Source organism: Dromiciops gliroides, chromosome 3 (assembly GCF_019393635.1).
Source record: "Dromiciops gliroides isolate mDroGli1 chromosome 3, mDroGli1.pri, whole genome shotgun sequence".
Taxonomy (NCBI): Eukaryota; Metazoa; Chordata; class Mammalia; order Microbiotheria; family Microbiotheriidae; genus Dromiciops; species Dromiciops gliroides.
The window spans coordinates 626,484,921-626,501,095 of NC_057863.1; the positions used below are offsets into that span (position 1 = coordinate 626,484,921).

The following is a 16,175-nucleotide window of genomic DNA, read 5'->3' on the forward strand; positions in this document are numbered from 1 at the left end:
TCTTTTATGATCCTCTTTATCCCTTGTCTGATCATGAACTCTATCCATAATTACCAAAAGTATTTACTTCCTTGCTCCTCTCATTTATTTATGATTCCACCTATATCTGGGTTGTGTTTTCATCTAGAGCTTATTGTGGTATATGATGTGAGACTTTAATCTAGATCTAATTTCTGCTCAACTACTTTCTATATTTTTTTAGACTTTTGTCAAATAATTTATCCTTATCCCAGTAGTGAGAGTCTTTGGATTTAGCAGACACAATGCCCTTTGTTTCCATATATTTTCAGAAGTGAAGTATATTGGCATATGCTATATGTGTACATATATATATATGTGTGTGTATGTGTATGTATATATATATATATATATGTATTTATACATATTAAACAGTCGTGTGATGCAGTGAATAGAATGCTAGACTTGAAATCAGGAAGACCTGAGTTCAAACCCCATTTCAGATAATGTACTGTCAGTATAACCTTGGGCAAGTCACTTAACCACTCAATGCCTGTTTCCTCGTCTGTAAAATGTGGATTATAATTGCTCCCAACTCTCAGAGTTGTTGCAAGGATCAAATGAAATAACAATGCAAACCTTAAAACAATATGTAAAGTTGTTTATTATTATTATTATTCCATTGATTGACCTATTTTTAATTAATACCAAGTAGTTTTAATGATTACTACTCTTTAGAAATCTAATACATTTAGCCCCCTCCTCCTTTCCTTTCCTTTTTTTTTTGGAGGGAGTGGTGTTTTCCTTATTTCCCTTGAGAATCTTGACTTTTTGTTCCTCCAGATGAATTTTGTCATTATTTTTTATAGCCTTCTAAAGCAATCCTTTGGTAGTTTAAATCGAAGCAACTGAATAAGTCATTTAGGAAGCATTGCCATTTTTATTACATTGACATGGAGGATCCATCTCTTTCAAAATAGAACAGAAGGTGATATTTCCTGTAAATAGCTTCTTAGCCAAGTTTATACAAAGACCCCATGAGAATTTTGACCTTCATATGTCTCCCCAGAACTGACTTCTCTCTGTGCATGTCTGTGTGTGTGTTCCTCTCCCTGTCTTTCTGTCTGCTTCAATCTCTCTAATGTGTCTGTCCCTCTACCTCTCCCCTTCCCACCCACCCCCTCTTTTCTCTCTTTGTCTTTTACTCATGCAGGCATAGCCTACAGTGCCCTGCCCATGTACCTGGGAGAGCTGGCACCCAAAAACCTGAGAGGCACATTAGGAACAATGACCGAGGTTTTTGTCATCGTGGGAGTCTTTCTAGCACAGATCTTCAGCCTCCAGGCTATTTTGGGGAATCCTGAAGGTAAATCAGGGTCTAGGTAGAGGACTGAGGGGGGAACCTTAGGAAGAGCTTCCTAGATCATAGATGCTTGGTACCATCATCATGTTGGAGTCAAAAGGAGCCTTAGAGGTCAGGCCTCAGCCTGCTTGTCCTGACTTCTCTTGACACATTCTACAGCCCAGGCAAACTGGCCTCCTGGCTACTGTTGATGCAGAGCATCCTACCTCCAGTCCCCCTTCCTTTCTCCAGGCTGTCTCCCTTGCCCTCCCTCCTCACTTCCACCTCTCAGAATACCAGGTGTCCCTCAAAGCTCAGCTCGAGTGCTGCCTCCTACAAGAAGTCATTTCTCATCCCCTCACTCCATGTGCGTCTCCCTCAAAGAAATTGCCTGGTATATATGCATATACAGATGTATAGACAGATTATGTATATGTATTGTAAATGTAAATATACACAGGTGTGTATGCATACATCGTGTATTGTGTTGTGTATTGCACACGTGTACAACACAACCTATGCACTCCACTGGGTATATATACACACATGAGCATTGCACGTGTGTGTAGGCATATACATACTTATGTATATGTCCACCTTGTACACATATGTGTATGCATATACATATATGAGTGTGCGTGTGTATATGTGTGTGCACGTATGTGCTTGGCCCATGTGTGTATACTTTATAAATGTACATTACATGTATCTCTGTATGTGTGTGCATGTGTGTGTATATATATGGGCAATTTCTTGGGAAGAGATGCAGGCAGCTGAGGGGATCAGAAATGACTTCTTGTAGGAGGCATCATTTGAGCTGAGCTTTGAAGGAAGTTTGAGATTCTAAGAGGTGGAGGTGGGGAGGGAGGCCATGTGACCAGAGGTAGGATGCTCTGCATGAGCACAGAAAGATGGATGGATGAAGGGAAGGAGGGATGATGGAGGGATGGATGGAGGGATGATAGATGGATGATGGAGGGATGGATGGAGAGTTAGACATACAGATAGATAAATATAGATATATAATACATATAAACACAGAGATACACATCTACATATATGTATACATACACCCACGCACATATACAGACATGCATGAAGTGATTTGCCAACCTTAATGCTGCTGCTTCTTCCTGGGTCCCTTCAGACTGGCCTGTGCTCCTGGCAATCACGGGGATCCCTGCAGCCCTGCAGCTCCTCTCCCTGCCCTTCTTCCCAGAGAGTCCCAGGTACACGCTGATTCAGAAAGGCGATGAAGTCCAGGCCAGGAAAGGTACCCAGAATGCACTCTCATTTCCTATTCCAGCTTCTGCGCAGGCTCTGCCTACTCTGAATTCCCTCCCACTTTTATTTATCTCCCGCTTCCTCTCTGTCCTCCTCCACAAGGCCCAGGATGGGGTTGGGGTCTGGTCAGAGCTAAGGACATTCTTAACACATAGGGTGTGGTCAAGGACCGCGGGGAAACATTCATGAACCTTTTTTCTCCCTCCAAAGCCACCAGAATACAGATTCCTTTTTGTCTTTGGGTCCTCATGGCCAACATACCTACATATGTAAGTGCTTATTGAATAGAAACCCTGGAGAGGAGGGGGAAGGGTCTGGGCCTCAGCCTCGTCCCCTTCTGAGGCTGGGTCCTGTCTGACTGCTCTGTCCTCAATTGCAGATTTGAGGAAGCTGAGGGGCTGGGAGAACGTGGAGGATGAGATTGAGGAGATGCGCCTGGAGGACCAGTCAGAGAAAGCCGAGGGCCGCCTGTCTGTGATCAACCTCTTTACCTTCAAGGCCCTGAGGTGGCAGCTCATCTCCATCATTGTCCTAATGGCAGGCCAGCAGCTGTCCGGCATCAATGCGGTGTGTGGGATTCTGGGATGGGAGGAGGGGGTGGGGCTTTAAAGCTGTAACAAGCCCAGGGCATCGATCCTTACTCTGCCATCATTATTTGGGTGACCTAGAACAAGAAGGCAAAATCAAGTGCAGGGGACTGAGCTTTCCTCCTTCCTGTCCCTGGGCTACCCCTTCCCTGGGTTCTTAGCACCATTTGGTCCCCTGAGTCAAGGAATAAAGCTTGTAGCCCAAACCCTCTGACCTCCACTAATTTTAGACCTGTGTGCTTTTGTTCCAGGTCAACTACTACGCTGACACGATCTATGCCACAGCCGGTGTGAATCCCATGCACTCCCAGTATGTGACCGTGGGCGCAGGCATTGTCAATATTGTGATGACGGTCCTCTCTGTGAGTTGGTTCCCCTAGCCAGAAATTGGTACCATATTCAAGGAGGCAGGATGGTGTATCCTGGGATCAGAAAGGCAGCAGCCACTTCCAAGATCCCTAAGGAGCACACCAGCCTCTTTCCTATACTGAAGTTGCCTGTAGACAATCGACAAAATCACCATGACCAGAAGCCTCTGACCTACTAGCCCTTTTCACCTGGACTGTATCTGGGGGCAGCTAGGTGGCACAGGGGATAGAGCACCTGCCCTGGAGTCAGGAGTACCTGAGTTCAAATCCGGCCTCAGACACTTAACACTTACTAGCTGTGTGACCCTGGGCAAGTCACTTAACCCCAACTGCCTTACTAAAAAAAACAAACAAACAAACAAAAAACTGGACTGTATCTGGGGGGCTGGTTTTGTTGACAGGAGGTTGGGCCATTTGTAATTTTTTCATTACAGAGCAGGAAAGCTTGGAGGAAGGTGGGTAAAGGCTGGTCTTTTTTTTTCTTTTTTCTTTTTTTTTTTTGAGGCTGGTCTTAAATGGTCTTCTCTGGGTGTCCTTGATTTTGTTCTCCTGTACTTTGCATGTCCCTGGGAAAGTTTTGTACACCAGTCTGGGCTTTAAGTTGCCTGAAGTCTTAGACAGAACTCCAGAGAAGTGGGAGATAATAACTCCATGCCTTTTGAGCTCTTGAACAAGTCTATATTAGAGGTCATGGTCCTGGCAGTGAGTGGTTATGGGCCCCTCGAGGGTCATTTATTTTTAGGGGATCTCTGAGAAGAGCCCCCCATAACATAAGGAAACCCAGAGGGAGACCAGATAAAAGACAAAAATCACGATGACAGCTCTAGACTTGGGAAGAAAGTGGTCTTTTCTTACATCAGTCAATCAATCAACAAGCATTTTTTTAAATTAAATATTTTATTTTTTCTTATTACATGTAAAAAACAATTTTTAACATTCAATTTTTAAAATTTCGAGTTCGAAATTTCCTTCCTCCCTTCCTTCTCTCTCCTCTCATTGAGAAGGCAGGTAATTTGATTTTGATTATACATGTGCAGTCATACAAAATATATTTCCATATTGGTCATTCAACAAGCATTTATTAAGTGACTACTACATGCCGGGCACTGAGCTAGACACAGGGGTTTCAAAGACAAAAATAAAACTATGAATAAATTACAATTTGCCAAGTTGTAATAGGAAAAAAGAAAGGAGGAGAACCGCAATGAAATGCAGCTCTATCAGTCAGGAACTGGGCTGCAAAAGGTAGGTGAGGGAGAAAAGAGGGAACAAAAACCAGCCTGGGTAACATCATTAATGGCCTATGCAGGTGCCACTCCGTTGCCAATATTGTCTTAAAAAAAAAACAAAACCTTTCAGATCTCTCATATACATCCTGTATCACCACTCTCAGCGATCCCGCCTTAGTTTCAGCCTCATCCCCTCTTGCCTTGAATTAGTTCAATATCCTGCTTAGTCTCCTTGCCTCATCTCCTCTTTACATTCCCTACTCCACTCAGATGCCAAGTTAATTTCCCTTAAACAGAGATCTGACCCTGTCGCTATCCTATTCAATAAACACGAGTGGCTTCCTAAAAGTTCTAAGATAATAGATTATTTCCGTCCATCTTATTCTTTACAATTTCTATTCCTCTAAGTTTCATAATGTTTATAATTATTAGCACACACACATATACACAACTTGCAAGTAAGTATTTCTATATTAGGGATGCACTCTTAAAAAAATGTTAGCGATAGGGAGAACAACTAAAAAAGTTTGTAGATTTGAAAGTCCCAGCTAAAAAATCTGATCTTCTTGCAAGAAGCATTTGCTAATGCTTAATTGCTTAATGCTCGTTTTTACCCTCTGTTAACAAATCTCCAGTTGGTCTTGTCTACAGCCTTTTTTTTTTTTGTCTATAGCCTTTTTCTTCCTGTTTGTTTACTTGTTATCTTCCCCATTAGATTCTGACCTCCTTGAGGGCAGGGACTATCTTTTCCCTTCCTTTGTATCTCTGTCACTTTGCACAATGCCTGACAATTGCAGGAGCTTAATAAATACTGACTGACCACCGATATAAGGAATCAGGAAGATGAGTTCAATTATTGTCTCAGATACTGACTTTTTGATCCTGGGCAAGTCACTTAATCTTTTTCAGCCTCAGTTTCTTCATCTGTAAAATGGGGATAATGATAGAACCTAGCTCATAGGGATATTACAAGAATCAAATGAGATAACACATGTGGTACATTTTGAAAACCTTGAAGTACAAGACATAAACACCAGCTACAATCATGATGGTTGTTATTATTAATAATTCTTATTTATTAGAAATCATTTCAGTGCTTCCTGCAACCTAATGATAGTAATGCTATTATTATTTAATTTATTAATTGATATTAATTTTTTATTATTATTAGGTCATAGGATGCCTTGAAACCTTTCTCTATGCTCCCATTTCAGGGCAATTCCCTTGATTACATAGTGTGCCGTTGTTCCCCCAACCTTGAATATTATATTCATTTCATTTGATGCCTGTTCACTATGTCTGAACTGGAGGTTGAGAACTGTCAGGATCTGAAAATAAAGCCTCTCGTACTGTCACTATGATACACCAAGTCAACACTCTAATGTACCGAATGACCAAGAAATTCCAAGAAAGAAAATTCCATCCCCAAGGACTGACACAAGGTTCTGGCTTTCACTGACCTCTTTTTTGAAGTGAAAAATTGGCCTCCACTTTCCTTTGGTTGAGGGGCTTAACCTCCCGGAAGTTATTTTGAAGTGTCTCATGATCATTATCCAGGAGTGAGTTCTGTAGCTTCTTCAACTGCAGGTAACAGAAGACATTCATTATGGGGTTTTGTTTTTGTTTTTGTTTTTTCAGGGCAATGAGGGTTAAGTGACTTGCCCAGGGTCACACAGCTAGTAAGTGTCAAGTGCCTGAGGTCACATTTGAACTCAGGTCCTCCTGAATCCAGGGCAGGTGCTTTATTCACTGCACCACCTAGCTGCCCCCAGAAGACATTCGTTATGCAGGGAAGTGTAGGCTATGGGAATTAGTTAGCTTCCAGGCTGGAACTGGGACGTCATCAATGGCCTATGCAGGTGATAATGAGAAGACAGACAGCTGAGTAAGAACAGAGGGTGAAGGTTGGGAAATAATAGAGAATTAGACTGGATAGGCAAGGCAGGGTCTGGTTGGTGGAGAGCCATGAAGGTCAAACAGTGTGCCAGATAATATGGAGTTATAGTAAATTCTTGAGCAGGGGAGTGACATAATAAAAAGCAATGTGTTTTAGGAACATGAATTTGGTAACAATAAGCAGGAAGAAGTGAAGTTGGGAAAGGATGAAGGAACTGAAGTCCCTGTTAAAGCATTCTCAGAACTCCTCATTTCAAGCCCTTGACTCTTAGAATAGACTATCCTGGGGCAGCTAGGTGGCACAGTGAATAGAGCACTGGCCCTGGAGTCAGGAGGACCTGAGTTCAAATCTGACCTCAGACACTTAACAGTTACTGACTGTGTGACCCTGGGCAAGTCATTTAACCCCAATTGCCTCACCCTCCCCCCCAAAAAAGAATGTAAGCTTTGGGGCAGCTAGGTGGCACAGTGGATAGAGCACTGGCCCTGGAGTCAGAAGTACCTGAGTTCAAATCCGAGCTCAGACACTTAACACTTACTAGCTGTGTGACCCTGGGCAAGTCACTTAACCCCAAATGCCTCACTTAAAAAAAAAAAAAGAATAAACTATCCTGAAGTCCTCAAAAGGAATTAACTTCACTGTGTCTTCTCAGGCTTTCACTGTGGAGCTTCTGGGGAGGCGCCGCCTGCTGCTGGTTGGCTATGGAATATGTGGCTCAGCCTGCCTGGTGCTGACACTCGCTCTCATCTTCCAGGTCAGAAATGGGATGGTTCTGCTATGTGAGGTTTTCTGAATCTGGTAGAACCTGACAGGGTCAGTTCAGGGCTAAGAAGAGGAGGGACCAAAGCCCAGTCAGAGGAAGCTAGAGATAAGTGAGACCTTCCCCACCTGACTCGGGCTGCAATGTTCTCAGGGTGACTGACCAAGTTGCCATAAAGCAACATGGTAAACAAGTCCCCAAGGAAAACCTTACTGCCTACTCTATTTTTAGGCAACACCCAGGTATTTGAATATTCACTCATGTTCCCTGTTCACCAAGCAGCAAACTATAATGGCTCTAGGAGAGTAATAACAGTAATAATCACATTTTTAAAAAAAATAACATAACAACAATCATAATAGAGTAACATGATGATAATAGAATAGCAATGACAATAACAACTCATTTCTATAGTGTGATGAAATAATGGGATTTAGCAGATACTCAAAGACCCACCTGGAGATTAATCTATACTGATTGAATCAAGTGAGAGTGGATTGACTGCTGATTAAGCCTACTTCAAGTTAATTGGATTGTAATCACACCTGGCTAGCCCTTAAGAAGGTATTGTTCTCAGAAACTAGACTGTGAACTCAACTTGAGAACACATTCAAAACCAATGGATTTGGAGGACAGCAACCAATCACCTTGAAGCAGTGTGTAAGGACCGCCTCTGTTCCAGACCTATAAAAAAGCTTCCACAAACAGCTTGCTAGGGTGTTCCTGATTAAAGCAGGCTCCTGGAGGAGGACTTGAGGAAGAACCCAACCAGGCTGGAACTCTAGGCTAGACTGGAGCTGAAGCTTCCAATTTAAGGTTTCTGATATAGATTTTAAACATCACAATAGCTCATCAGACTTTTACAAGTCCCATTCTATAGGTATTATTCTCTTGTAGCTTTTTTTTCTTTTTCTTCTTTTCTGGGGCAATGGGGGTTAAATGACTTGCCCAGGGTCACACAGCTAGTGTCAAGTGTCTGAGGCTGGATTTGAACTCAGGTTTTCCTGAAACCAGGGCTGGTGCTTTATCCACTGTACCACCTAGCTGCCCCTATGGTATTATTCTCTACATTTCACAGGTGAGGAAACAGAAATTCAGAGAGGTGAAGGAATTTGCCCAGAGTCACACAGCTAAGAAGACAGCATTCATAAACAAAGCATCCAATGCTCTTTTTGTGGAATAGATGTAGAAATGTGAGCTAAGCGATAGGACGATGATTGAACTTCAGAACCAATTGAATGAGTGGGTTTCCATATCAGTCTGGAAGATCTCTAGGGGTAGGTTCCAAGGATCTTTATTTGGTCCTGTGCTACTTAACATTTTTATCAGTGACTTAGAAAAAGGCAGGGATGACATCCTTATCAAATTTACAGGTGATATAAAGCTGAGATAGGATGACAAAGTCACTCAGAAAAGTTCTTAGCCTAGAAAATTGTATTGGATCGAATACAGTGAAATTTAATAGTGATATATATAGAGAGATACATACACACATATGTACATATGTACACGTACATGTACACATACATACATGTACATGCACACATACATGTATGTACATGCACATGCACACATACAAACACACATAAAGTCTTACTCTTTTATCTTTGCAAGCACAAGATGGAGGAAGAGGGTATACGTGTGTGCGATCAGACATTGGTTTCTCAGAAAAAGAGCTGGGTATTCTAGCAGGAATTCAAGTTCAATGAGTCAGCAGTGTGCTTTGGCAGCGAATCTCACAATCTTGGATTGCATTAATAGACTCACTGTTTCCAGGAAGAGAAAGTTGATGGCAAATGTTCAGTCCACTGAAACCCTTGGATACTTTGTATAGGAATGATCTATTCTGGGCTTACAGATTCCCCTTTAAAGTGGCCTGGTTCCTTTCTTCCTTTCCTACCTCCTAGGCCAGTAAGCTAGACCTCTCACTTCTTCTTCTCCACAGAACAAAGTTCCAGAGCTGTCTTATCTCAGCATCATCTGCGTCTTCTCCTACATTGCCGGCCACTCCACAGGGCCCAGTAAGTATCTGGATAGGTTTCTCCTCTCCATCTGCCATCTCCAGAGTGGCCAGTGCCCACACAATGCCACTTTGAAAATAAAAACTTTTCCTAGGAATCACAGAGTGAGGAAACCTAGTGTGGTGGTTAGAGGGGCTGACTTTGGAGTCAGGAAGACCTGGGTTCAAATCTCACTTCTGACATTCTGTTTGGGTGACCCTAAGCAAGTCACTTAATCACTCAATGATTGCAGGAATATCCCTAAGACTACAACTTGCTGATATGCTACTAAACAAGGAATTTCCAAGCCCATCATTGATTCTGGGCATGGGGGGAAGAAAGTTTGTTTCTTTGTCCAAAACAAAGGGGAAAGCAGTCTCCATGGTCCTATTAACAAAGAGGCCCAAAGAGGTCCAATGAAGAGGGACCAAAATTTGGATGCTGCAAGGGGCAGCTAGGTGGCGCAGTGGATAGAGCACTGGCCCTGGAGTCAGGAGGACCTGAGTTCAAGTCCAGCCTCAGACACTTAACACTTACTAGCTGTGTGACTCTGGGCAAGTCACTTAACCCTCGTTGCCCTGCAAAAAAGAAAGAAAGAAAGAAAGAAAGAAAGAAAGAAAGAAAGAAAATTTGGATGCTGCAGGAAGGGACAGGGACACTTCACTCTCTCTCTCCTACCCCAGGGCAAAAGGACATTTGTCCAAGTCTGCATTTGATAAGATTAAAGATCTGTCACATGGGACAGGGACTATTTCTGCTTGGCTCCTGGGGACAAAGCAATGGCTGGAAATTGAAGGCAAATAAATTTAGGCTCAATGTAAGGAAAAACTTCCTAATCTTTACAATTATCCCTGTTCACAAGGAGCTTCCATTATGCCATGGGAATATGCCATTAACAGAAAAGGAAATACAAAATAATTTGAGGAAGAAGGGAAGGAGGAGAGACTTTTGATTGGAGATAAGATCTGAATTAATCTTTTTTTTTTGGGGGGGGTCGGGGTAATGAGGGTTAAGTGATTTGCCCAGGGTCACACAGCTAGTGTCAAGTGTCTGAGGGGTATTCAACAAAAGAAATAATCCAGTTGAGCCCTTACTCTGTTCCAATCAGTATTAATCAGTTTGATATGGTTCCATAGGGGTAGTGATTATAAGTTCTGCATATTAGGCTCCAGAGCTGTGAACTGCAGGATGAAAGTTCATTTGCTTAATTATAGGAAGCTAACTTGAGGCCCTCCACCCTCATATTTCCTTGTCATGATGACCAAGCCCAGTGTTGTATAGGGGACTCAATTCCATGGAAAATCCTCCAACTTATTTCTGTCTCCCTGGACCACTCCCTCTTGTTCAACATGAGCAAGTGACCATCTCATGACCACATAGTCAGCAGAGATGTCCCATGCTTCACCCAACCTGAGACACCCCTGCTGACATCCATTTCTAGCTGATGCATCATTTTATTTTGCCCTCAAAGTAAGATCTACCAACCAACGGGATTCTGTACTTTGTATAGCCTCTTTTAATATTTTTCTAATTTAAATTGTATTTGATTTTGTATAACCTCTTTGGAATGTTCATGTATCAAATCTGGTATCAAACCTTATAAAGATAAGGCCCTGGAATAAGGGGGGGGGCATCTCAGACTGTGAGGAAGATCTGAGGTCCACTTCATTAGAGGGGACCATGGGCCACTGGCTCAGAGCTCTGCCTCAGTCTCTTTTCTTGTAGGTTGGGCAACTTTAATCCCCACAGCGACACATACAAAATATATTAAGAATCTCTGGGTCCAAGAGTTTTTGTATAAACTTTCCTCCAAGCCTGGAATGAATTCCTCCTCCCCAACTGCCCATTAGAATCTTTCATTTCCTTTAAAGATCAATTCAGGGGCAGCTAGGTGGTGCAGTGGATAGAGCACCAGCCCTGGATTCAGGAGGACCTGAGTTCAAATCTGGCCTCAGACACTTGACACTTACTAGCTGTGTGACCCTGGGCAAGTCACTTAACCCTCACTGCCCCACGAAAAAAGAAAGCGAAAAGAAAAAAAGAAAAAGAAAGTAAACCAAGAATTTTCTCACCCAAGTTCTCAGACTCCCCTGAAATCTATCCACCAATCCAGCCCAAGGTGATGAACCTCTGGCCTAAACCGTCAGTCCCACTCTTTGTTTGGTTTATTATCTAGTCATTCATTCCTTTAGATTCTCAGTTACCAAGGACTAGCTCACAATAGTTTTTAGTCTCATGAAATAAAAAAAGAGAAGAGGACTGGGAAGCCTGGACGCTCGGGTTCAAGACCTAACTAAGTACACCAAGAGATGATGATTTGTGAATTATTTAACCTCCCTGAGTCTCAATTTCCTCATCTGTAAAATGAGAGCATTGGAGTAGATGATGGCAAGGTGCCATAGAAAAAGCACTAAACTAATTTGGAGCCAGATAATCTGGGTTCTAAACTTCCTAAGAATTAGTTGTATTTAAAAAAAAAAAAAAAGATGAGGGCAAGCTAGGTGGCACAATAGTGCACAGAGTACTGGGTTTGGAACCAAAAGACTCATGTTCATGAGTTCAAATCTGGCCTCAGACACTTACTAGCTGTGTGACCCTGGGCAAGTCATTTCACCTCCTTGTGACTCAAGTTTCCTCTTCTGTAAAACAAGAGGTTTGGTCTGGAATGAGTGAGGCCTCATGTTGACTTAGAAAACTACAAATAAAAATTATCTATGTTATATTGTACTTTTATTTATTTTTGTTAAGCATTTCCCAATTACATTTAATCTGGTTCAGGCAGGGCCAGGACTTTGATAACCCTGGCTCTAGATCAGGGCTTCTTAAACTTTTTCCACTCATGACTCCTTTTCACCCAAATTTTTCCGTGACCTATATAAAGTAGGTAGGCACAACCTTTTACTGTTGCCAAATTTTTCTCGACCCCCACATTTGGTTACTCGACCCTATATGGAGTCGTGACCCACAGTTTAAGAAGCTTTGCTCTAAATAACCTTTAAGGTTTCTCTTGAAGACTCTGGAAGGGATCATAATGGTATTGTTGCCATAGATATTCTCCTCTGTCACCTCTGTTTCACCACAAGGTGGCAGCATTTGCTCTAAACATAGACTTTAATGGTGTCCATAATACCCTTCATCTGTCTAGGTGGAAATCTTTGTTCTGGTGAGAATTGTATTTTAAAAGGCTTTGAGGATGCTTCCTCGATCCTCTGAAGGCAATAGTGTGGTTCACAGCTAACTGGACTCAAAGTCATAAAGACCAGGGTTCAAGTCTCACCTACAATGTTTGGTCACTAGATGTGACCAAGGACAAGTCAGTTGGCTTCTGACCATCAGTTGCCTCATCTATAAAATGAGCAGGTGGGACTTAGATGACCCCTAAGGTCCTTCCATCTCTGAATCTAAGGCCTATGATGTGTGGTCCGGAAGTATTCATAGAATCTCAGAGGTCACTAAGTCTTGACCAGTACCTGAGCAAAAATCCTCTCTGTAACTTAACCGACAAGGACAGGGAACTCATTACCTTCCAAGGTGGCCCAGTCTATAAGGCTTTTGATCTGTCCATAGCATTCCTCCTCATCTATCAATTCAGTAACTCAGTGAAAAAATAAATATTCCCTGACATCTCACCTCTGTTAATACTTTTTGGCTCATTCCTTGACCACTTGGAAATGGTTTCATGTGGTCAACGTTGTCCAGAGTTGGGTTTTTTTTGTTTTGTTTTGGTGGGGCAGTGAGGGTTAAGTGACTTGCCCAGGGTCACATACCTAGTGTCAAGTGTCTGAGGCCGAATTTGAACTCAGGTCCTCCTGAATCCAGGGTCGGTGCTTTATCCACTGCACCACCTAGCCACCCCCTTAGAGTAGTTTGTTTCTAACACTCATTCAAATATATAAACATGAGGATTTGTCAAAATAGCAAACTCCTAGCATGGGAAACTCCTCCATCAAAGAAGATTATAGGGGCCAGCTAGGTGGCGCAGTGGATAGAGCCCCGGCCCTGGATTCAGGAGGACCTAAGTTCAAATCCAGCCTCAGATACTTGACACTTACTAGCCGTGTGACCCTGAGCAAGTCACTTAACCCTCATTGCCCTGCCAAATTAAAAAAAAAAGATTACAACCCATCTCTCACCTAGGTGAGTCCTAGGGGGTTAGGAGATAAGTTACTTTGGCAGGTACAGTGGGAAAAAAGCTACTTGGAGTCAGAAAACCTGAGTTCAAACCTGTCTCTGCCAACTTATAACACTGATGACCTTGGGTAAGTCATTGAAATTCTTTGATCCTCAGTTTCCGTTATTGTAAAACAAAGGACCTCTGAGGTGCCTTCCAGATCTAAATGGGTAACCTTGAATTCCCTAAGGCACACTGAGGCAAAACAACTTGCCTTGGGTCACACAGCTAGTGTCAGTGATAGGATCTGAACCCAGGTCTTCCAAACCTCAAGGTCAGAAGTCCTCCTCATTGTGCTACCTGGCTTCCTTTCCATTTAACTCTCCCAAGAGTCTGTTTTAAAGACCCTCAACAGGGAGGCTGGAGGGCCCCTGCAGAAAAATCCATCAGTGGCTCCCTCTGCCTCCTCTTTCTCTTTCTGTTCTTGACCCACTCAGGTCCTGTTCCCTCAGTAGTAAGGACTGAAATATTCCTGCAGTCCTCCAGGCCTGCTGCGTTCATGGTGGATGGGGCTGTCCACTGGCTCACCAATTTCATCATAGGATTGGTGTTTCCATTCATCCAGGTGAGTGAAGCCGTTTTCCTGCCATTAGCAAGCCACTCACTCCTTCCTATCAGGAGCTCATCGGATGTTTAATCAGTTGGTCAATAAGCATTTATCTAACACTTACTGTGTTCTAGGCACTGTGCTTTACAAATATTCATTTGATCCCACAATCACTCTGGGAGGCAGGTGATATTATTACCCTCATTTTATAATTGAGGAAACTGAGGCAAGCAGATGTCAAGTGACTTGCCCAGGGTCACACAGCTAGTGTATCTGAGGCCAGATTTGAAATTGAGTCTTCCTGAATGGCAGGCCCAGTGAGCCACCTAGCTGCCTCTAAGGCACTAGACCTGGAGTTAGGAACAACATAATTCTTTTTTTTTTTTTCATATTTTATGAGATATTTTATTTTTTCCGTTACATGTAAAGATAGTTCTCAACTTTTGTTTATACATGCTTTACAATTTCAGATTTTTCTCCCTCCCTCCCCTCCCTCCCCCCTCCCCTAGACAGCAGGTAATCTGATATAGGTTATATCTATATATCTCTATACATATACATATATATATATATATATACACACACATATATATATACACATAATAACATTAATCCTATTTCTGCATTAATCCTGTTACAAGAGAAAGAATCAGAGCAGTGATGCAAAACCTCAAAATAGAAAAAAAAAAAAAACAACAGCACCCAAAACAAAAGAAATAATATGGTTCAATCAGCATCTATACTCCACAGTTCTTTCTTTCTTTTTTTTTTCTTGGATTTGGAGATCCTCTTCTATCATGAGTTCCCTGGAACTCTTCTGTACCATTGCATTGGTGAGAAGAATATAGTCCATCACAGTAGGTCAACACTCAATGTTGATGATACTGTGTACAATGTTCTTCTGGTTCTGCTCATCTCACTCATCATCAGCTCACGTAAGACCCTCCAGGTTTCTCTGAACTCTTCCTGCTCATCATTTCTTACAGCACAATAGTATTCCATTGTATTCATATACCACAACTTGTCCAGCCATTCCCCAATTGATGGGCACCCCCTCAACTTCCAATTCCTTGCTACCACGTAAAGAGCAGCTATAAATATTTTTGTACATGTGGGTCCCTTTCCCCCTTCCATGATTTCTTTGGGCAAAAGACCTAAAAGTGGGAGGAACAACATAATTCTAATCCAACCTTAAACACTTCCTAGCTGTGTGACCGTGAGCACAGCGCTTAACCTCTCTAAGATTCAGTTTCCTTATCTGTCAAGCATCTATTTCCCAGGGTTGTTGTGAGGGTCATGGGCAGCCAGGTAGTGCAGTGGATAAAGCACTGGGCTTGGAATCAAGAAGACGCATCTTCCTGAGTTCAAATCCAGTCTCAGATACTTCCTGTGTGACCCTGAACAAGTCACTTTACACTGTTTGCCTCAGTTTCCTCATCTTTAAATGAGCTGGAAAAGGGAATGACAAACCACTCCAGTATCTTTGCCAAGAAAACCCCAAATGGGGTCATGAAGAGTCAGACAAGACTGAACCACAACACCCCCATATAGATTCTCAGATATCTTGTATATCCCCAAAGGAGTCATCAGCCCTGTAGGTTGGGACCCACTGGTCTAATGAGGTAAAAGGCTTTATAGTCCTGGAACGAGATGACTAGAGATATCCAATGACCACTTTATGTTTCCTGTTTCCTTTGTTCCCTGGCTTAGGAGGGCATTGGTGCCTACAGCTTCATCATCTTCGCTGTAATTTGCCTCCTCACTGCCATCTACGTCTATGTGGTTATTCCTGAGACCAAGGGCCAAACATTTGTGGAAATCAACAGAGTTTTTGCCAAAAGAAATAAGGTGGAGATCCCAGAAAAGAAAAAAGAAGAAACAACAGACTTCATCACTTGCCCACACCCAACTTCTAACAAGGAAACGAATTTTTAATGCCTGAACACTGAGCATTTATATATGGTATCTACTCCAGGCCTGTGCAAAGTACTTTTTTTTTTTCCCTTTGGTGAGGCAGTTGGGGTTAAGTGAC

General features: G+C 42.5%; 1 protein-coding gene across 2 annotated transcripts in view; it reads left to right on the top strand.

Annotated features, from left to right (window-relative positions):
- Positions 1 to 16,175, top strand: part of SLC2A7 (solute carrier family 2 member 7) — a 31,805-nt gene extending 15,630 nt beyond the window's left edge. For both annotated transcript variants that reach the window (XM_043995075.1, XM_043995077.1), the window contains exons 4-11: positions 1,172 to 1,324; positions 2,448 to 2,573; positions 2,964 to 3,151; positions 3,423 to 3,533; positions 7,318 to 7,419; positions 9,371 to 9,446; positions 14,034 to 14,161; positions 15,854 to 16,175. In XM_043995075.1, the coding sequence (XP_043851010.1) occupies positions 1,172 to 1,324; positions 2,448 to 2,573; positions 2,964 to 3,151; positions 3,423 to 3,533; positions 7,318 to 7,419; positions 9,371 to 9,446; positions 14,034 to 14,161; positions 15,854 to 16,078 (1,109 nt within the window). In that variant the 3' untranslated portion in view covers positions 16,079 to 16,175. The remainder of the gene's footprint in view (positions 1 to 1,171; positions 1,325 to 2,447; positions 2,574 to 2,963; positions 3,152 to 3,422; positions 3,534 to 7,317; positions 7,420 to 9,370; positions 9,447 to 14,033; positions 14,162 to 15,853) is intronic.